Source organism: Odontesthes bonariensis, chromosome 9 (assembly GCF_027942865.1).
Source record: "Odontesthes bonariensis isolate fOdoBon6 chromosome 9, fOdoBon6.hap1, whole genome shotgun sequence".
Taxonomy (NCBI): domain Eukaryota; kingdom Metazoa; phylum Chordata; class Actinopteri; order Atheriniformes; family Atherinopsidae; genus Odontesthes; species Odontesthes bonariensis.
In genome coordinates this window covers 35,759,420-35,780,874 of record NC_134514.1, presented here as the reverse complement: position 1 = coordinate 35,780,874, position 21,455 = coordinate 35,759,420, and the positions used below count along the sequence as shown (strand labels likewise).

At 40.8% G+C, this 21,455-nt stretch overlaps 1 protein-coding gene across 5 annotated transcripts in view; it reads right to left on the bottom strand.

Moving 5' to 3' along the window:
* Positions 1 to 21,455, bottom strand: part of nf1a (neurofibromin 1a) — a 130,033-nt gene that overhangs the window by 78,374 nt on the left and 30,204 nt on the right. For 4 of the 5 annotated variants that reach the window (XR_012770315.1, XM_075474156.1, XM_075474158.1 and 1 more), the window contains exons 10-28: positions 20,922 to 21,050; positions 20,643 to 20,717; positions 20,421 to 20,552; positions 18,950 to 19,087; positions 18,636 to 18,746; positions 17,731 to 17,810; positions 16,295 to 16,418; positions 15,770 to 16,016; positions 9,690 to 9,763; positions 9,254 to 9,337; positions 8,071 to 8,454; positions 5,552 to 5,691; positions 4,729 to 4,851; positions 4,437 to 4,520; positions 4,241 to 4,357; positions 3,066 to 3,247; positions 2,747 to 2,958; positions 773 to 934; positions 546 to 643 (exon numbers count right to left, since the gene is read on the bottom strand). Coding sequence is in view for 4 of the 5 variants with exons in the window: in XM_075474156.1 (XP_075330271.1) it covers positions 546 to 643; positions 773 to 934; positions 2,747 to 2,958; positions 3,066 to 3,247; positions 4,241 to 4,357; positions 4,437 to 4,520; positions 4,729 to 4,851; positions 5,552 to 5,691; positions 8,071 to 8,454; positions 9,254 to 9,337; positions 9,690 to 9,763; positions 15,770 to 16,016; positions 16,295 to 16,418; positions 17,731 to 17,810; positions 18,636 to 18,746; positions 18,950 to 19,087; positions 20,421 to 20,552; positions 20,643 to 20,717; positions 20,922 to 21,050 (2,696 nt within the window). In the remaining variant the exon portion in view is untranslated. The remainder of the gene's footprint in view (positions 1 to 545; positions 644 to 772; positions 935 to 2,746; positions 2,959 to 3,065; positions 3,248 to 4,240; positions 4,358 to 4,436; positions 4,521 to 4,728; positions 4,852 to 5,551; positions 5,692 to 8,070; positions 8,455 to 9,253; positions 9,338 to 9,689; positions 9,764 to 15,769; positions 16,017 to 16,294; positions 16,419 to 17,730; positions 17,811 to 18,635; positions 18,747 to 18,949; positions 19,088 to 20,420; positions 20,553 to 20,642; positions 20,718 to 20,921; positions 21,051 to 21,455) is intronic. The other variant, XM_075474157.1, reaches the window with a different exon arrangement.

The window sequence follows — 21,455 nt, the reverse complement described above, 5'->3', positions numbered from 1 at the left end:
TTAACATTTTCGTGTTCCGCACTAAGAGACAACAAGGCAGGAGAAAATGTGGACAATGGCGAGTTTTAATGTGTCCATTAAAACAAAATAAACAAAAAAGCAAAAAACAAATTCAATTTTAAAAAGAAAAAACATGTCAGCTGTAAAAAGTTTTGGTGCAATAGCTGTTGCATAACTCCACGTTGTTAAAGACTTTCACCAGTCAGTTGTGGACCATTTGGTTTGGCGGTTGATGTGATCACATCTTCCTCTGGCACTACAAATAAACCGGGTCTCCTCCTCCTCACAGCAACTATCTAAATTTTAGTCTAAAACATGGGCTTTTTAAATGCTTCTGGATGAATATCACCTTTAACTTCTTTAACAACTAAAAACTCCAATTTTGATAGGAGAAATAGTCTCAGAATCCACAGATATTTAACATAAATAATATGGAAATATTGTTTCATGTTTCACTGTGAAGATTCATTATATAATTCTGGGTCATGTATAGAGAGGTGAAAGTCTAAATGAAGTTTGTGCCAGATACAGATACGGGTACTTACCTGGTGGGGTCCACCTCAAAACTGATGTGTTCAGGGGTTGTGATAACTCCCCTTAACAGGGGTTCCAGTAGCTTCTGCAGGTATGCTGCCCCATATACCTGACAAAAAAGCATCACATACAGTCTAAAATACAAATACAGTGTCTTTTGGGGATATAGAAACCAGCAATAGGCCTTTCTTATACATTTCAATATGTCCTAAAGAGAGAAGTGCTTTGTTTTTTCTACCTTGAAACAGAAGGTCATTATCTTGCTGGCAAGGCTGTTCCCTCTGAAGAGAGTTTGCATGGAGTCGGCCAGCTCCACCTCTTTGGAAAACATGTTCCACAGCAGCTGGTAGAGTAAATGGCGGGAGTCGAACAATGTCACCAGGACCCGGGCGAGCTCATCCTGGAAATCAGGAAAATGTTGGTACTACTCAACAACAATACTGTTGTTGTCATTCTACCTCTGTATACAGCTGCACCGTCTGAAATGAAGCAGTCAAAATTAGGGCTGGGCAACGATTAACATTTTTAATCTAATTAATCGCATGATTTCCCTGATTAATCACGATTAAAGGATAAGACCGGTTTTTTGACATTGGGCCCTTGATTTCACATTATAGCATGATGTTCTACTCACCCCTGCTTGTTGTTTGTCATTTGGAGCTGTTCCGAAGATATTCGCGAGGCGTCTGGCTGCTCTCTTGAGATATTCGGCCATGAAACGGTTTCCTATGGGCAAGCTCATACAGGCACAAACTATGCTGTTTATAATTTATTAATTACTCTACACCAGCACTGATAACGTGGAGGTGCGTCGCTTACTTAAAAAAATCCGGGTTATTGTAATTTTGATTTTTTTGTCGTAAAGTGGGTGTTACTGACGTCCTCGTCGTGCTACTGCCACAGGCAGCCCACAGACCTGCTGCCTATTTATTCATTCGGCTAAAATTCAAAATTAGTAACCCGGATTTTTTTAAGTAAGCGACGCACCTCCACGTTATCAGTGCTGGTGTAGAGTAATTAATAAATTATAAACAGCATAGTTTGTACCTGTATAAGCTTGCCCATAGGAAACCGTTTCATGGCCGAATATCTCAAGAGAGCAGCCAGACGCCTCGCGAATATCTTCGGAACAGCTCCAAATGACCAACAACAAGCAGGGGTGAGTAGAACATCATGTTATAATGTGAAATCAAGGGCCCAATGTCAAAAAACCGGTCTTATCCTTTAATCGCATTTGTATGCAAAATCCAAAAATGAATTCAAAAGTAGTGTATAGCTTTTAGCATTTAGTTTTATTTTAAATGTGCTGCCATATGAATGAAAGTGCCATAACATTTGTTGTGCAAACACACTTTTAACATCAGCATCTTTCTGTAGTTTTTATGTAGAAGCCTCGCTCCACTGTCTGTTTCCTTGAATGACTTGCTGCTATCAGTTGTGTGTTTTGCCTTTAAGTGATATTTTAGACTGGAACTACTACGCTGAGAAGACAATTCAACTTGGCAGTGTTTACAGATGACTTTGGTTCTGTCGACTCCGCCGTCTGGAAGAACTTTAAAATGAAAATGGCAGAGTAAAAGTTCCGTACCCTTCTCCATGTTTGGTGGATCTGCCGATTACTTTCTTTTCCGGTTCCGCAGCAGACAGCAACAGACTTTTACAATAATAAAAGCCTGTGAGCAACAGATTTTTACAATAATAAAACAAATGATAAAACAGGGGTGGTTTGTTCCGTAGTGGGTTGAGCAGGCGCCCCATGTACAAGAGGCTATAGTCTTCGCTGCAGCTGACCCCGGTTTGAGTCCCGCATCGGACGGCCCTGTGTTGCATGTCGTTCCCCCTCTCTCTGCCCCCTGCTTCCTCTCTCTCTGAACTTTCCTATCCATTAAAGGCACAAAAGCCCCCCAAAATGTTTTTCTTTTTAATTAAAAAATAAAATAAAATAAATAAAAATTGAAATTAGAATTTAAAAAAAAATAATAATAATAATTTATTTATTTTTAAATGCGTTAATGCGCAATAAAATATTTATCTGCGTTAAATAATTTACGAGTTAACGCGATAATAACAAGTTAATTTGCCCAGCCCTAGTCAAAATGGATACAACTTTAGTTTTCTACCTTGAGATGCTTTGTTATGCCCAGACCCTACCAAGTATGCATAAAGAACACTAAGTTAGCAAAAACATTTGAAATGAAGGTGATCTACACACCCACTGGGACCCAGGAACAACGTTAGCCAGTGCCATGGCAATGGGCAGCTCTCCCTGGTCTCCCATCATGGTGACCAGCTCCACGAGCCTCTCAAAGCGGTCAGCCAGCACCGTCTCCGCCAGCGTGTCGAACTCTGTTCCCTGCTGCAGGATCTTGGTCAGCACCTCCATGAAAGTTGCTCGAGTCTGAAGGTCCTTATGATAACCCAGACCTGCCAAAGAAGTAATCAATGCTGGTACTCACGGATGTGATACTATGATCAACAACATTTTTTGCAAACATGATGTCTGTAAGTGTTGCGACGAGGAGCTGACTGACCAATGGAATGCATGAGGCCGCTGTCTACGTTAGCGTTAAGCAGATTGGACATCGCCAAGACTGTGCAGTGACGAAGGGATGCCAGACGTCGAGACATTCCTCTCTTCCGTCCCCCCACCGTCTGGCCCTCATCCTCAACCTCGCTGCAGTCATTTAGCAGGTTCATAAACAGGGTGAAGTACCTGCACACCACCACAAACGCACAAACACAATGCTTTTGTTTGAAAGGCATGGTTTAAGACATTATGATGCTTCAGATTTGATTTGACCTTGGTTTGAACTGAATAAGGCTCTGTGGCAAATGCTGAAATGTTTCTACACATATATCCTGTTCTGCATTACCTAAATTCCCATATAACATAAGATGTGCCAGGACAGTCCTTTTTATTTTGAATGTAAAGACAAAAACAAAAAAAATTTACACTTTTGCAGATGTAAAAATTGAAGCCAAATTAAATATTTTACTCATTGAGCAAATAGTACATGATGATTTTCTTTCCATAGAACGACACCGTCAGTATTTGAATTTGTTCTTGATCAGCATTGCTTACACCATGCCAAGGACAAAATGAAGGCTCTATTCACAGCACAAAGTAGCTGAATCTGCAATTGTGCAAAAAAAAACCCGATATGAACAAATATCTACTATCACCATCTCAGTTGCATAGGGTTTTATATTATGTGACAACATAAAACCCAGTGCAACCCAGTGCTCTTTTCTCAAGAAAAGCCTAAGTGGAACATTATAACAGCCTGGCCATGGGGAGGAGAACTGGTGAAGTAGGAACCCCACGTGCATGGACCCAAACTCCTGTTGCAGCAGGCTCAGTTTGCTGCCCGTTATCTCCCTCTCTCTTTACACTTTACACTCTCAGCTGTTAATGAAGACTACAAATTTGATTTCTACCCAATTGACTAAATCAATGCTCGTTATTTATTTCCCTTACTTCTTTTCTCCTCGTTTCACTTACCAGAGAACTTAACTTGCACCTTGTTTTGATTCGTGTGATATGTCAATGGATTAGACAATAATTTTCTTCACTTCTTTCAGTAAGTAAATTGAAAATAAATAGTTACATAAATAAATAGTAAAGTATATTGTTAATGTTAAGCCATATCAACACATTTTATATGCATGAAAAGTTAGTCTCAAACATATTATGGCATGTTCTCACTTGAGGAAGAGTTGAGACTTGGCCTCCATCAGTTCTACTCCATCACCCTCCTCTGGCTGCAGGGGTAGACCAGCTAACAGGGACACTACAGCCTCCATACTCGCCTGATCCAAGTCTCTGCAAATCACAAAAGAAAATGTTGAGTCCCTTCACTACAATACATCTGTTAATCTGAATACAGGCAAAAAAGTAGCACCTTGTCAGGCACTTGATGTCATCATCAGCAGCTTGGTTGGAGGTTCCCATCACCCAGTCTGTCAAGTACTCCACCATCTTGTTCCTGCAAATAACAGTATGAGAGAAACATTCAAACTCAGAGCTGTACAATTACCACCGTGCAGCTGTACGCCTCTGCCTTTAAGAAAATCCTTCACGGTTGTCAATACGTTTCATGTTCACAAGAATGGACCGACCCATTTACAGACGAACCTAATGTTGTCCCAGAGGTGGTGCCACTCAGCTGCTTAAAAGCTGCTGGTGCTACTGACCTGAACTTCATCTCCTGGCAGAAGGACAGGTCGTCTCGTCTCTCCATCATAACCTCAACAAGCTGGCACAGTCTGGTTTTGATCTGGATCGCATGGACCATATTACCCAGGATGCGCACATACCTGAGGGATGAAACACGGATCAGTACAACCCAGAACATGTTCTCCATCGGTCTCATCTGTATTTACATACCGTCTCTGTCAACCTGTATTTTGATTAGTATCATTTGTTCAGCAAAATCTTTTATTCTAAACAGTTGAAAAAAATATGACTTTATGAAAAGAAGATGTTACCAAGCATTGAGATTGCTGTTCTGGAAACAAATTAGCACGTTTACTGCCACACGTTACCCGATTTGCAAATTAAACTTGTACAATTTAGTAAATAAAATGTCAAAGTTTTATGGTGTTACTTATTAATAATCATTTTTTCCCCTCTTCACCTGAAGTGTCTCGTGTGAAATAATGCAAAACAGATCAGTCTTGCACTTAGTGTGGTTTCATGTGAGAAACTGTAGCAGGCAAATGCAAAGAATCCATCAGAGATGTTATTTCTCAAATATAAGCTTCTGATGGAAATGCTATTCACACTTTCTCCATATAAAAAAAAAAAAAAAAAAAACATTCAATGTCAGCTGAATGATTTTCAGTTTCAGTTTCAAAAGGGACTGTGTGAAAAAAGTTTTTCCCATTAGTGTATTTTAGCTTAAACTTTGACAAACACAAATACTTCAGGCTTTACTGTATATTACGCATTTTAATGATTTATCCATCATTTACATTTACATTCAAAATGGCATTGTGTTTTGTTTCCAGGCCTTACCTGACCAGGTTGAGCATCATGGTCTCAATGCTGGCCTGCCCCAGGTGCTCAGAGCTGCCATCTGTGTGGTTATCCAACAGGTTTTTCATAATGGCGATGGTCTGCTCAACAAACTGAGTGTTAGTGTCATTGATGGGAACCTGGAAACACAAGAACATGGTACAGTTTAGGCAAAAAAGAAAATACATAATATAATTGTATACATTATAATACATATATACAGTAGGCTAAATAATGTACTTTGACTAAAGGGTCCATGACATTGTCTCTTGTAGTTTACCTGTAGTGAAATAAAAAAAAATATAAAAGAAGAGAGGATTGTAGGCATGCTTTAGTATTTTTACGCAAAAATGCATTCTCCCAGATTTATTATTATTTATTTTTTTTAAACAGCAAACGTGGCCACTTTTATGTTACAATGACCAGATTGTTTCATTAACAAGGCTGAGTACTATGCTGGCTTTGAGGGGACTGACGCTGAAAGCCGAAACAGAGCGGCTGTACCTCAGGAGGAAGAGTCGCCGCCTACCAATGGGAAGGTCTGAGGTTCGACTCCAGCTTCTCCGGGCCATATGTCGAAGTGTGCTCGGGAAAGACACTGAACCCCACGTTGCCTACAGACGCATCCATCTGTGTATGAATGCGTGCAGCTCTCTGGACTTACAACGTGCCGTGTGAGTGAATGTGGCATGTAGTGTTAAAGTGACCATCCGGGATTTTGGACACAGGACCTCATTTCCGAGTCAGCCAGGGTGTAAGAAATGTGTCCAGAACGTTTTTTTTGCATTCCATGCAGTCCTTGTGAAATCCCATATCCCTGTTGCTAAGCTAGCGAAAGTGAACGGCTATGCTCTAGCCTGTCCCAAAAACAGTCTTATCCAGTTTAAACAACATTCAAAACAAAACCGTAATTATGCCAGGCTCCGAATGTAAATGTTTGTCTTCATATAATGAGGTTTGAAATAAAACCGACCTAGCACTGCCTGGATGTTAGAATGTTGAGGGACTATTTTCTCGGGGTCAGCGGAATTTTACCTCGCTGTCTTCAGTTGTGATGTAACCACACTGTCATCAACAGGGAGCCGCAAGAGAGATTGATGGTGATCAAACACAATTGCAAGGTTGGTTAACTTCCTAAACGCCCCCATCAACACATATATTTGCATCGATAACCTGCCATGATAATTGAGTTGCTTTCAGTGTTAAATAAATAGGTTTAGAGTGTTTTCGGGGCAGGCTAGAGCATAGCCGTTCACTTGCGCTAGCTTAGCAACAGGAACACGAGATTTCACAAGGACTGCATGGAATGTAAAAAAAAACACCTGGACACATTTCTTACACCCTTGCTGACTTGGAAATGAGGTCCTGTGTCCAAAATCCCGGATGGTCACTTTAAAGTGCTGTATCAGCACTGGGCTGTTTCAACCAAAAGAAACAACTGTTCTACCAACTGTTGATCGACACAAGTTCCAGGGTTGGGCCACAACGACTTTGGGCTTTTTGGTAAGTGACCTGACAGAAGCTGAAAGGCAGCAACTCATCATTTTCCATAACTGATATCCCTGTTGGGATCGTTTGTGTTTCTCAATTCCGGTCCTCGGGACCCACTGCCCCGCATGTTTTTGATGTGTCCCTCCTCCAGCACATCTGATTCAAATGATCAACTCGTCATCAAGCTCTGCAGTGGCCTGATCAGGAGCCATTCATTTGAATCAGGTGTGCTGGAGGAGGGAAAACTTCGAAAACATGCATTCTGACAGCTATCTTGGGGGGAAAAAATTATATATACATTTTTTTTTAGATAAACATGCAAATTCACAATATTAGGTAGGTGGTTTTAATGTTGTAGATAACCTATGCACAATAAAACTTTAAACTCTGAGTCACAGGAGCCTTTAAAAGCTCTCACATTGACTCCAAAGATTAGGAAAGGAGTGGTGTCTATTCAACAACCATGCTGGAGAGCATGTGGTCACATGGATGCTGACCATACACACATATTCTGGTCCTGCCAAAAATTAAAAGGATACTGGGACAAACTATGGAGGGGTTTACAAAAAATAATAGGATATGAGATACCAAAAACGTGCAAAATACTCTACTTGGGTAATTGAACACAAGACGTAATACAAAGAGAGGATGAGTATCTTGTTAAAGTGCTGTTATCAGCCAGTAAAAAAACAATTACGAGAATGTGGTATAAAGTAGACCCACCGACCGAGGAGCAGTGGATGTGCACTGTGGAAGAGATTTTTGTAATGGAGAAAATCACACACAAACTGAGACTACAAGAGGCACAATTTGAGGATAAATTTGAAAAATGGACCGACTATAGAGGACGAGAAGACGACACCACCATTGCCACTGGACAATAAGGACATTGATATAAGGATGATTGTTTAACTATGTATGTACGATGTACCCCAACACTGTAATTGTTGAAAGAAAAATTAAATAAAAAAAATAAGTTATAAAAAAAAAAAAAAAAAAAAAAAAAGCGGTCACGTCGCTACACTTACCGGTCCCTGGGCGTCAAAGAATTTGCCAATACTGTTTTTCAGCTTGTTGAAGAGCATAGAGTAGAGTGCGGGGCTGAGTTCCAGACCCAGCAGGTCTTTAACATTGTTGCGAACATGAATGCCGACCCTGTCATGGCCACAAACCAGCAGGGCCAGCAGCCGGTCCAGGAAGCGGCTCACGGGGGTCTCGCTGGAAGCTGAAGAAGAGCAGGAAGAGGCCATAGCGTTGGACATGTCGCAGGGCCCCACTGAGATCATTGAGTGTTTACGCTCACTCAGAGGGCCCATGGGTGGGCTGTATGTGGCTGGACCGGGGGTGCTGCGCTGCTGAAGACACACACCACCCAGAGCACACAGGAAGCCCGTCATGTTGATCCACTCCTGCTGTGGGGTTGCAGAGAAGACACTGAGCAGCAGTGGCACAACACCCAGTCGCCCACATACAGTATGTACATCTGTGTGTGAGTTCAATCATTCCAACGGCAGTTCAGAAACCAAGAGTAACGGTCTCTTTCTTTCACTTGCAAGCATTCCTTTTGGGGGTCTGTAACTCCCAATACTGTCAAACCGTATCACCTACATAGTCGAGGTTTTTTTGAATTAGCAGGTTTCTATTACAATGCACATTACCTCAACAAGCTGTCACTGAGTAAAACAAATTAGCTCTGAATGAGAGCTGTTAAAAATGTCTTATTCATAAGCCTGTTGAGCAACTGGTGTGATAAAGGACTACAATTGGTTCCCTAGTCTAGATGGTTTTATTGCTCTTACAGTAACAATTGGAGAAACAAACAGCACATCAGCCTTTGTGCTGTTTGCTGTGTGTGACAACAGAAGCTGGAGCAGCTTATTATGACCATTCTTATTATTATCATTGCAAGATCATCATTATTATGCATCTGATATATCCATTTGATTCACAGCTACTATGTGTGTCTATCCATTAATGTTACTCCAGTTGTTCAGACATATGCTGTACAGAAAGCATACTCATGTTTCCGGGTATAGCTCGTAGGATAGCAGCTGCAAGCTTTAATGGAAAAGCAGCATGTTGCTCATTCCGACATGACACCAACATGTTCAGTTTAATGGAAAGCAGCGAATGCCTGAAAGAGGCTACAGTAACCCGTCTGCTCCTCTTTGTGAAGGTGGGCATTTTTGACACTGAAAAAGGGATGCTTACCTGTCCATCATCTGCCTTGTTTTTGGGGAAGTTGAGTATCTGTTTGGTGGCCTGTTCCCATTTAGCATACGTGTCCTCCCAAGCCTTAAGGTAGAAGCAAGTGACATTTACATTGTGAGAATAAAGTGAGGAATGTCAAAAATGGGTACCATTTGCTTTTAAATGGTAATGCTTGGTTCAGATTGAATAAACTAAACTAATTTCTGCTTATCTGAACTTCAATAAAGAATTTAAAACATTGATGGTTTATCTAAAGAGCCAAACACTGGGGAAGACGTTCAATTCATTACAATTCCTCAACTCATTTCTGTTTATTCTATAATAATTACAAAGTTAACACAATCTAAGGAAACCAATCACCAGTGAACAAAGTATGGTATCATCAAAAAAGCAAACAAACAGTACAACCCACTGAAAGTGGAGCACTGAATGGTACCTCAATGTTTCCTGGTGTCGGGTGCTCTATTCTTCTTAACAAGGCCATCACCCTTTTTTGCAAGATGGAGCGACCTGTGGAAACAAGTACCACAGTCAAGAGGTGACAATGTCTCTCCTCCATTTTCTTCACCCGCTTAATTCAATTTAGGGTTGCCCGGGGGGGCTGGAGTCTATCCCAGCGGTGAAAGGTGGGTTACACCTCGGATGGGTCCCCAGTCCATCACAGAGACAAACAACTGTGCATGTTCACATTCCCCGGGTAATTAACACATTGACTCCCAAGTCACGTAAAACTACGTTTTTACTGCCCATGCGTTGGCTCCCAAATGGTAAAAATACGTTTTTACGGTTTTTTTTATGGATTCTGAATCTATACATTCTAATGCACATTCTGTGTGATTTTTGTAATTATGTGATGAACAGAACTGACATAGATGGCAGTCAAAAACTGGTGTCATCATCTGAACATTTTGATCATTACGCCAATGGCTTTGCGTCAACTCAAGAACAATTTTGATAGCGCTGCATTGATTGTTGTGCATTTCCGCATTTTGTCCAATCGCACGTGTCGGTTTCCAGAGGGTGGCGGTAAAGTAACATAAACAAACAACAAGAAGGAGAAGAAGACACGCGACAAGTCTAAGGAGGCGGTCTTATGAACATGTAAACTCCTTTGATACAAGGACACGACGCAAATCCTCTGACCCGGATATGTAAGTATCTAAAGTGCGACAGGCTGAAAGAGCGCACGTTTCACAAAGCCCCGATATCTCAGTTTGTTGTTGATTTTGGTGGATACCCGCCTTGGTTTAGCTGAGGATAGCTCGCTAATGGCGGCACCTAGAGACACGCAGTTTTGACCCACAAAGAGTTTAAAGCTTTCAAACGAGCCATAACATGTTTCAGTGGCCCTATCACATAATATGCTGTGACTGTACAAAAAACGTCAAAAAATGGTTTAGAACGCTGGGAGTCTACGACATAATTCCGTAAACACCGCCAGTATTCAATGTGTTAAGAATGACCCGTTCATCTAACATGCATGGTAGATTTTGGGACTGTGGGAGAAGGCAGAGAACCCACGCAGAAAGAACCCAGCCAGGATTCAAACCGGGAACCCTCCTGCTGTGACGCAACTGTGCTTACCACCGTTCAGCCCAACAATATCTGTATTCTAAATCAAATCAAAACAAATTTATTTGTCAAAGTGCTTTACATAAAATAAAAGAATTGCAGCAGGGAGTGTAAGAAGCAATAAAAATACATAAAAGAATATAAAGAGAAATAAATTAAATAATTTAAATTAATTTAAAAACGAGCAACAGTCCAGATAAATTAAAAGATACCATGCAGATTTCATGCATAGACACATGAGAAAAGAAATGTTTTTAACCTGGATTTAAAAATGTCTCCATTTGGTGAAAGTTTCATCTCCACTGGCAGTTTGTTCCACTTGTTTGCAGCATAACAGCTAAATGCTGCTTCTCCATGTTTAGTCTGGACTCTGGACTGGACCAGCTGACCTGAGTCCTTGGATCTAAGAGCTCTGCTGGGTTTATATTCTCTGAACAGATCACAGATGTATTTTGGGCCTAAACCGTTCTGGAATTTGTAAACCATCAGCAGACTTTTAAAATCTATTCTGTGACTGACTGAAGCCAGAGTAAATATTTTAAAGCTGCTGTGATGTGTTCAGATCTCTTAGTCCGGGTTAAAACTCCAGCAGCAGCGTTTTGGATGAGCTGCAGATGTTTAATGCTCTTTTTGGGAAGTCCAGTTAAAAGAGCATTACAGTGATGGAGTCTACTGGAGATGAATGCATGGATGAGTTTCTCCTGGTCTTTTTGGGAGAGGAAACCTTTAATTCTGTTGATGTTTCTGAGATGGTAAAAAGCTGCCTTGGTGACAGCTTTGATGTGGCTGCTGAAAGTCAGATCTGAGTCTATCAACACTCCGAGGTTACAAACTTGGTCAGTGATTGTAAGGGCTCGAGTCTCAAGATATTTACCAACGCTTATTTTATTCTAGAATAAAATAAAAATGAAACTGCATTGCTTTTACTCGTCACAGAGCTGTGCCTGGCTTATCCATTCACAAAGGTTAAAACAAAAAAGCTTCATGTTAAAGCACCCTTTCTGGAAACTGTACACTAAAACTGGATTTCTCAGCCTCTCACATGACATCAGAATTTTCACTTGTGATATTAAACTTTCAGCTTGTATTGGAAACTAATGACTTAATCCTTGTGTTTATCAAAATATATTTTTAAACTAAAACAGTTTTAGAGATGTATGTCAGTCCAGGTCATAGTATGCTAAAAGACAGTTAGGGGGATATTATAAATTAGAAAGCCACCAAAGAACAACTGACAGTTCTGAGAGTTTGTTTGTTTAAGCATAATTTAAATGAGGACATCCAGTCCTAGACTCAGTTCAGTGCTCACTTTAATTCCTTTGATAAATGCCATTTCCTGCTTCTGTCATCTGTCAACAAAAGACAGTTCGTAGCTCGTTGCCCTAAAGGAAAGAGGAAGTGACCACACAAAACTCCTTGACCTTTTCAACATATTTAAAATACACACTTGATTTTCTGTCTTTTTTGACTATTCACTGTTAACATAATGCATTCCTCAGACCCTTACTCTTACCATCACAGCGGAATGCCTAATCCTAACCTTAAATCTGACCTAACCTTCACCTAATGGCACTGAAAAATACCTTTAAACATACACAGTCCCTCATCTGGGCCCCATAAAACCTGTTGGACCCCACAAGCATTCTGAAACCCAACAATCACACACAAAAAGACACACGTGTACTGCGGCCACAGTTGTTCCAGAGCAGCTGAATGTGGGAAACGCTAAGGCCAACATTTGTGCCACACTTTTTGCAGACTTTCCAGCACCTTGAGCAGCAGTATCTCTGACAGAACACTAAGGGAGACAATGGCTGTGTACTTCTACCACACACTTCTCCTACTACTCATACTAACTTTTTGAGTTAGTATGCGAGTTTGAGTAAGAAGTTCCCGGATGCATACTAGATTCGCCGAAATGTTGGGTTACTACTCATACTCAAACTACCCCAGATGCAACGTAACTTGACGTCGCCGATCATCATTTCCTGTCAAAACGGCAGTTTCAAGCTAGCTATAACGAGGTTAGGTTCACTTCCTGTTTTCAAAACAAAAGCAGCAATTGTATCGTAACGGCTTTCCCTATGATAAAAGGCAACGGGTATTTTATTTTGTGAAAATAACCGGAAGTGCGTTGCTCACTGCGGCTAGCTTTAGTAGCGCCGAATTCATGGGAACAAAATTGTAAATAGCCGGTATTTTGTCAGATTTTCAACACGTTGGGGATCTAAACGACTACTTTCTCGCCTGAAAATGTTTCAAATGTTGCTAAAGTTTAAGAGTTTAGAGCTTAAGCGAAATCAGCTTCAGGCCGGCTGATTTCGGCTTGGGCAGGTGCGAAATGCTGTCTTTTCTGCTGACCTCTATGCACAGGCCCCTGCTGAATCGTATTAGAGGATAACTTCCTGGAACAAGTGAGCAAAGGGAAAGTATCTATAAAAAAAAATAAATAAATAAATAAATAAAAAAGCAAAGCAAACACATTGTGTGATACTCACAACCAATCACAAAAAGAACACAGCAAGCCCTCAGTTTCACCAGAGCAAAATTTTGGTCAAAGCCAAAGGCTGCTCTTATGGTTGTTTGTCTCGTTTGTCTCTATGTGGCCCTGTGATGGACTGGAAACCTGTCCAGGGTGTACCCTTCCTGTCGTCCCCATAACAGCTGGGATAGGCTCCAGCCCCGCCGCGACCCTGAGTTGGATGTGAAAAATGGATGGATGGAAGTTGCAGCTCCCAGGCTGTTGGCTCCCAGGGAAATGTTGCTTGCTACGGTTTAGAAACTTATCAATTAGGTAATGGAATGGAAGGAGAATGCTGCTTGAAAGTGGCCCCCCATAAGAAGCTTATACCAATCGTCGGCATCGGGTGGGCAACCCACCTCTGACCTGCACTTTTTTACTCAACCTGTGGCAGAAGTCAGTATACTGCAGAACTGAGTATCACTAAAACTATGACACAATACCAAGTGACTGATCTGAGTACAGTGGGAAGCATCAACAAAAAAACTGTTTATGTACTATTTCAACACTGGTCTTCGCTAACAGAAAGACATTACACAAGAAATTAAAGAAGGCATACCAGCTTAATGGATGGTGGTATTTTAAAGGGACATTATGTAATTTCTTCCCCCATCTAGTGGTGCAATTTTATTTTGCAAAGTTGAATGAATTTGCTCTCTAGCGCCTCACGTTTTCAAATGTGCGCTGCAACTTCTTGAACTACGGCAAGCGGAATGTGTCAAGATTCAAGAAGCAATAGCTTCAGACTCAAGGTCCATACAAACAAAAAGAAATCAAGACACACAGTACAAAGGATTACATAACACACATACAACAACACTATAAATACAGATGACAGATAACATGTCAGATAACATAACATCTCCTTTGGTGTGCAAGCAATGCAATTAGTCATATTCCGGGAGTTACCGGAAGTGACGTCGACGCAGCGTTAGCATTAGCAGCGTTAGCAATAGGAGCATTAGTAGCGGTAAATAAACTCCCGGTAAACTTACAAACTTTCTAATGCCTCGTTTTGTGAGTTAAGAGCTTATGTGTACTACGGGAGAAGTTTGGTAACAATCAATGCATTATTAGTGGGATAATTTACGAGATAAAATCTATTTAGCTTTTTTTTTTTTTTTTAAACTTTATTAGTAAATCAACAAAATAACAGTTTACAAATGTGAGCATAACGCCAAAAAGAAGATATCCAGGGGGAGCATAGGAATAATAATAAAAAGAAGAAGATGATGCACTTACAAAAAGAAAGCTAATGAACACAAAGACATATGTGCCAAGGAATAAAATCTATTTAGCATTAGCGGCTGTAATAAGCCATTTGGCGGAAATGACGTCACAATGGCGTCATTTCCGCTTGTAGGCCTGGTGGGGAAATCGCGATTCGAAGTGCTTTATGTCCCTCTCGGCACTTCGTCGTATTTCATAGACCGGAAGGACATGGCAGCCTCCATAGAGCTTACCTGCTCTATGTAGATACAGACAAGTTATTCTTCACTCAGGAAGATAAGTGAGATTTTTGACAGATCATTTTACACCAATGAGGACTAACTTATGAATGAATATGTTGATTTGAGCTAATAAATGACTTAATTTATTACATAGTGTCCCTTTAAGGCTTACTGGTATTTCACTTCTCTAGACCAGGCCAAAGTAGAAATTTTATATTTAGTCCTGGTTCTCTTTGCCAGAATCCTTGGCAATGTTAGAATAGTGTTTATGGTTGTATTTTGTTGTTTGCATTTTTACATGAAAAGATGTCACAAAGAACCTGTACAGAAATATAAAGAGGTTTAACTGTTCCAGGATTTCCTCTCTTGCACACATGAAGGAAAATATGCTTCCAAGAAATGGTGTTTCTAATGCCTATACCATGCTGTCATGAGCAACACAGCTCCTATGATTAGAGGAATGGGGTAAACTTATCAAAAGAAATGACAACGGTGTCCTTGGATGTCTTGGTCTGTGCCATCTTCATATTTAATTCATACTGCAGAACAGGTAGGACTCAGATGGAGAATGCCTTTCCTGTTATACTTCAACTACCAACCATAGCGGTAAGATCTGGAGGATGACCTTTCTCATAGGCAGCAGATTCATGGCAATTTGTCTGAGATGACAGCATTTACACTTATATTAACAGACTGATAAAGAGGCTGACTGCATCAAAGTTCAAACCAGAACCTTAAAGTGTGAACACACCTTAACTGGGAACCAAATCAAAAGATGATCTTACAGTGGTTGATAAAAGTGAAAACTGTGTTTATATGTATGAAGAACCGGTTAGAAAAGTTCATCTGTTGTTGTACATGTTGTACAAAAATAATACAATCAGTAAAAAAAAAAAAAAAAAAAAAACTTTGACAGGATGTCAAGTTCAGAGCCAAACACTAAAAATGAAGGAAGGACCTAATAGTACTGACCTGTTCCCATCATGGTGCTGACCGAGGCAAGTTCACTGAAGGTGGCATAGTTGGGCAGGATTGTCTGGACAGGCACTTCGTCAGCTGTGCTGCGGATGTCGGCCTCCTCACAAAGGTGGCGGAAACAGGACATGGCCACCAGCACCGCCTCAGTGTCTGAGCTCCATAAGAACATGTAGAGACACACCTCTAGCTTTGTCTGTGCCTGCCGGCAGATGGGGATGCCACCACCCATGGTGGCACACTCCTGGAACCATCAAGGACAAGGAAAAAAAAAAAAAAAAAGAAGCAGTTTACACGTTGCTTCTCTTCCATACAGTGGACATGCACCTAATCCTAACCATTTGTGAACATTCAAGTCAAGAAGCTGAATCGTTGCCTGTATCATGCACATCGGTAGACAGCGGCCTGTATCACTGATGTGCGCTCGCTGGTACAAGGCTGCAAGTCAATGATTCATTGATAGAAATTGTTGGATTTTACTTCTGCCAAAGCGATACATTGTGACGAGGAAATAGTGGGCACCTTGTTCTTGAGCAGAAACTTGTTCCTGCAGATGAGGATCTCCCGCAGCCATTTTAGAACGTCTGTCCCGTTAACAATTTGCTGGCTAATCAGTTTGCGGCAGATGAGGAAGAGCACCTGTGAACTGAAATAAAGAATGGGTCCTGTCAATTTCTCAAGTTTGGATGATGACAAAAAGATTTTCTTCCTCAAACAAGGCATACAGCTTCAGAGGGAATATTTGTATTGCTTCACTTCATCACATATACAGTAAACAAATAAAATCAGGACAATATTCATAATAATAATGTTCAACTTTGCTTCCAATACAATTGGGCGCTAACAAAGGAAAGATTCTATTTTCTCTTTTTTAATTGAAAACAAACATACATTTTGGCGCTCCCTTGGCTTAAGTGAAGCAAGACGCTTTATTTTTGTGGCCCCAGCCAACTAGCCGGACTACCTTCGTCAACGCAAAAACGAGGCTGGAACTCGGCTCACAGGACGCAGTGGGGGGTAAGTCAAATTTAATGTTCATCAATGATATTGCTAATATGGTATGTCATGCAGCTTCATGTCAAAAGAGGCGAACTATCCCTTTAATATCCAGCCCCTTTACGTGTCCCTGGGTAAGACCGAATTTTAGATCTGGTGCTAATGTTGGTCTCAGCAAAAAAATGATTTGGAACTGACAACACTGCTGTACCAAAAGCAGGCAGAAAAGACAGAGCAGCACTGCATAGTTTTCAGACCTATCAGGGTAAAATAGAGAAATATCTACTACTATATTGTAATTCCTCCTTATTGTAATTGCTGCCTGTGCACAGTTCTCTGTGGCACCATGTCTCTCCCTTCCCTCAACAACAGGGAATTTCTATAGCTATGGGACACTGAAAGTCACTCACTTAGAAATTCTATCATCTGCTCATTCAATTTGTTCAAATTGCTGCTCCGTTTGTACATTTGTTACAGTATACTTGGAAGCGAATATTTCCAGTAGCAGCTGTTAAGTTGAATGTTGCTTAGCCAGATTTACTAATTCAAATAATATACTGTCGTGTTGTGAAGCTTCTCCATTAATGTTAGTTGTTTTTTACTTGTTTGACCATGATGTCGATGCACACAAGTTGCAATCCTTTCAGGTCACACAATATTTTCATTGACATATATATAATAATATTGTCTGCCCTAATATACTACATCATATGTTGTTATTAAGGCAGTGTTGGTTTCCATAGCAGCCTCAACCCAACCGGCATAAACACCTGCAAGTGTGTGTTTCTTAGGAAAGGCATAACTGGTAAGTACATTGTAAGCTACCTTTAATCTTACTCAAATTTATGTTCAGGAAATCCTGAAATTAAAATCTAACTGCCAAGCAGATGAGACTGTTGGTGGTCTTACACTCAGGCATTTGATCTTCACTTCTTTAAAGAAACATAATGACTGTTGAGTACCTGATGTCCCAAAATGTCTCTATGGGGGCATCAGGATTCCACAGCTCGATGGTCTCTGGCTGGTGTAGAACTAACAGAGCCTGGAAATGATTAGAATAAAAGGCAGGAGGAGAGGAGGTTAAGTTAAGCAGAGAAAGAGGAAAAGAAAAGAAAACATCAATGCCAATATTCTGCCTTTATTGCTAATGAACAGACCACAACAGCACAGAGAAGTAGGACTTTATCTGGAACAGAACCACAAGAGACACCCTTGGTTTCTAATTCTAAGAGGCCTCCCATGTTGTGATCTGTTCCTCTTTTTATTCAATGCTTTAAGACAAAGCAAATGACACTTCCTTAAATTAAATATTTGATGATATAATCTATCATATGAAACTCAGCACTTTACATTTTTTTACATTTTTCTTTAAAAAACATTTCCAGTTTCCTCCATTTTACTCATTTACAACCACTGTGAATGAGACAAATCTCCACAAATCTGTTAAATGCAAAGCATTTCCATCGGATAATTCACACTTTTTCTAGGAATCTGATACTTGGATCTTCTGCAAAAAGTTTGAAGGATATGAAAGTCAGAGTTATCTGTGCCCTCAGCTGTAAGCATTTCTTTAGAATTTTAGTTTCTGTCATTTTACCATGCTTCTGCAGCAGCACAGCAGAGACTAAACAAACAGACTCGGGAATATTTTGGAGCCAATAGTTTCTCCTACACAGGGTGGGGATATTCAACTGCTTGCAAACTGTCATTTTGCTGTTTTATAACCGTTCATCTTTCACACTTGTGCTTCTTTAATCTGATATTTTGGGTTTGGGAGAAAACAAATCTTCCCAAAACTAACTGGTCCGTGTAATGTGATGACCCGCATGAGAATGCATTAGAAAGAGCTGTGGGTGTGGTTCCTGACCTCCATGGCTTCTTGTGAGAGCTGGGTGGTGGTGTTTAGAGGCACGAGCTGCACCAGGCCGATGATGAGCTCTGTGCTGCTCTGCATCTCTGGAGCTTGCTTTACTGGATTCTACAACACAACCACAACAATCCTTAAACTTAACAGATTTTGTTCTTCCAGTCACACAAACTGCTCAAATTCATCGACACTGACATGAAATACGAACACGATAAAAAGTTGAACTAAAAGAAAAACAATCTATTTAATTTTTTTAATCAATAAAAACTTTTTCTTATTCATAAACCTTTACAACAAGCGGCATGTGAACTTACATGCAACATGAGTTTAGGGTCTGCGTGGATAAGCTTGACCAGAGCAAGAAGGAGGCACTTGTAACTTCGAGTGTCTAGGTCTGTGGCTTTCTCTTTGAACTTAAGGCTGGTGGTCTTCTTCCCTATAAAGGTCAGACTCTGCAAAAGAAAATCAGATCAGTTAGTTAGGTTTGCCACTTTCAAACTTCAAAACCATAGTAAAAACTAAAACAGTTGACACACTCTAAAGAAGGTGCTGACTGATGAATGTGTGTATTATCAAAGCCTAAAACATCCCAGTCATCCATGAAACAGAGCGCTTAGTTTTAATAAACTCATTCATAGCATTACATCACAGGAATAAAAATAAATAAAAACACATTGGACAACTTTCAGCACTTCATAGAGAAAAGTCACAGCAAAATACATCGAGGCATAACAAAGCCACATATATCCATAAAGAGTCCCAGAGTTTAGAACCAATCAGACCTTGAACTGTGGGTTGGGAGTTTTTATCCATGTTGTATACCAATAAAGTCCCTCTATAATTTCCCAACAAAATAATCTCCATTTGGGGATTATCAAAATATTATTGATTTTATTTTAATTGACGGCACTTTCATATCAGTGGAGTCTCGGGGGGCTCGATTGGATCGGGCGGGCTTTATATGGTGTGGTTCACTTTCAGTCTGTGGACCAAAAGACAGCACTTACAACAGCTGCTCGTTTGGGGCAGTGTTGCTGGAAACGAGCACTGACCATAAAGGGAAAAAAAGCATGAGTAAGAACAAAACGTGGCTCATCAATGGAAATCCATCCCCTCCAGCTGGCGTGTTCACAACAAAAACAAACAATGGAGCAACACTAAAAATGATGCTGCCTTGAGGTTTCCGTTTTCACAAATTGCTTTCTTTTTTTAATTTGCTGAAAATAGTAACAAAGCTAGTACAGTTAATAACAACAGCAATAGTGGTAATAATAATATCCTGTAAATGATGAAAACACTCATGGCTATGACAGCAACTAAATAATCACAACAATAATAATAACAATGACAGCCATGAAGATGTAGGCCGGAATAGTTCCTTGAGGTATGAAAAGGCACCCAACAGCAGGGCAGAGATGGGCAGAAAACATAACCCGCCACCCCACCCCACGCAAGTGATCACCCCCGCACAGCCACTCACACCCCCACATGCGCAGCACACCCAGCGCTAGGGGGCCCCATGAAGGGCGGACCTGATCTCCCAGAGCGGGAGACGCCTCTGGCGGGACCCTGGTAGACAGCAGACACATCCTCCACCACGGGGTCAACTTCACAAGCATGCAAATCAGCCTGCCCCCACAGAGTGGGCATACTCCCACAGAGTGGGCACCAACCGCACCCCTACCTTATCAGGGTGTGTGTCTTTTTTCTTTCCTTTTTTCGAGTGGTGGTGGCTCTCCCTACCGTTAAAAAAAAAACTACTTTTGGCACGAGTTGTCAGCTCACCGGTGTCATGCGTAGTGGAGCGTGACTGCCAGTGCCTTGGATAACCCGGTTGAGGGTGTCTGAGAACATAAAGCGAAGCTCTCCAGAGTAACAGTACACCGCGTCGATCTTAGGCCACCAGTCTAGATGGGACTGAAAGCAGGCAACACCGAATGAGAGATACCAAGTCACATGAAAAACATTCAACGGTAAATAATGCATGAAGACACTATACAGACTTACATTGGTGATTATTCTGTGCAACGAGTTGACCAGGACAAAGTGAAAGGTAGAAGGGGAGGAGGCGGCCAAACAGACCTAAAGGAGAAAGGGGAAACACTTAAGAGAACAAGAACAGTTCAAGAATGTGTGCCGATGCAAGTTTGGCCATAAACTTTCCCCAGTAAAATGTTAAAGCAGATCGGTCAATAACCCATTTACCAATATCATCCGCCAGTTCTTAGGTACAGTTACTGCAGATAAATAATGCAGAAAAATGAGTCAAATTTCCTTTCAGTTCACCTTAAAGTGCTGGTTGTTGTGAGGATTGATGCGGAAACAGGAAACAAAGCAGTCCGTCATGAGCTCCACGTCAGCATTCTGACTCCCTGTCCCCCTCCAAAAAGGTTTGGCTGGGTTAAACAGCAGAGCCTGGTCAAACAGGAGGAGACCAATGATCAATGATGGACACGCACGAGAACATTTCAGGTAAAGAAACTTCAGAGCTGGAACAACATAATCCCAGGACGAAATAATGAGACAAATTTAGGCCAGCTAATTTGTGTATTCATTGATGTCTGGAATGTTTCCAAAATACAGACACACACTGTGTATTATCACCAATCTTTGATCATAGCTCACTCAAAATTACAACCATATCCAAACCCATGTGATCATGTCATTTCTAGAATCTAATGGATTTTTCAATGCATTGTACTTTCAAAATGCCACATCTAAAATGTAAATGTAAATGCGCTTTATTTATACAGCCCTTTACAGACGATCCTTACGGTGTACCAAAGTGCTTTACAGCAGGTAATAAACAAAGAGAAGAAT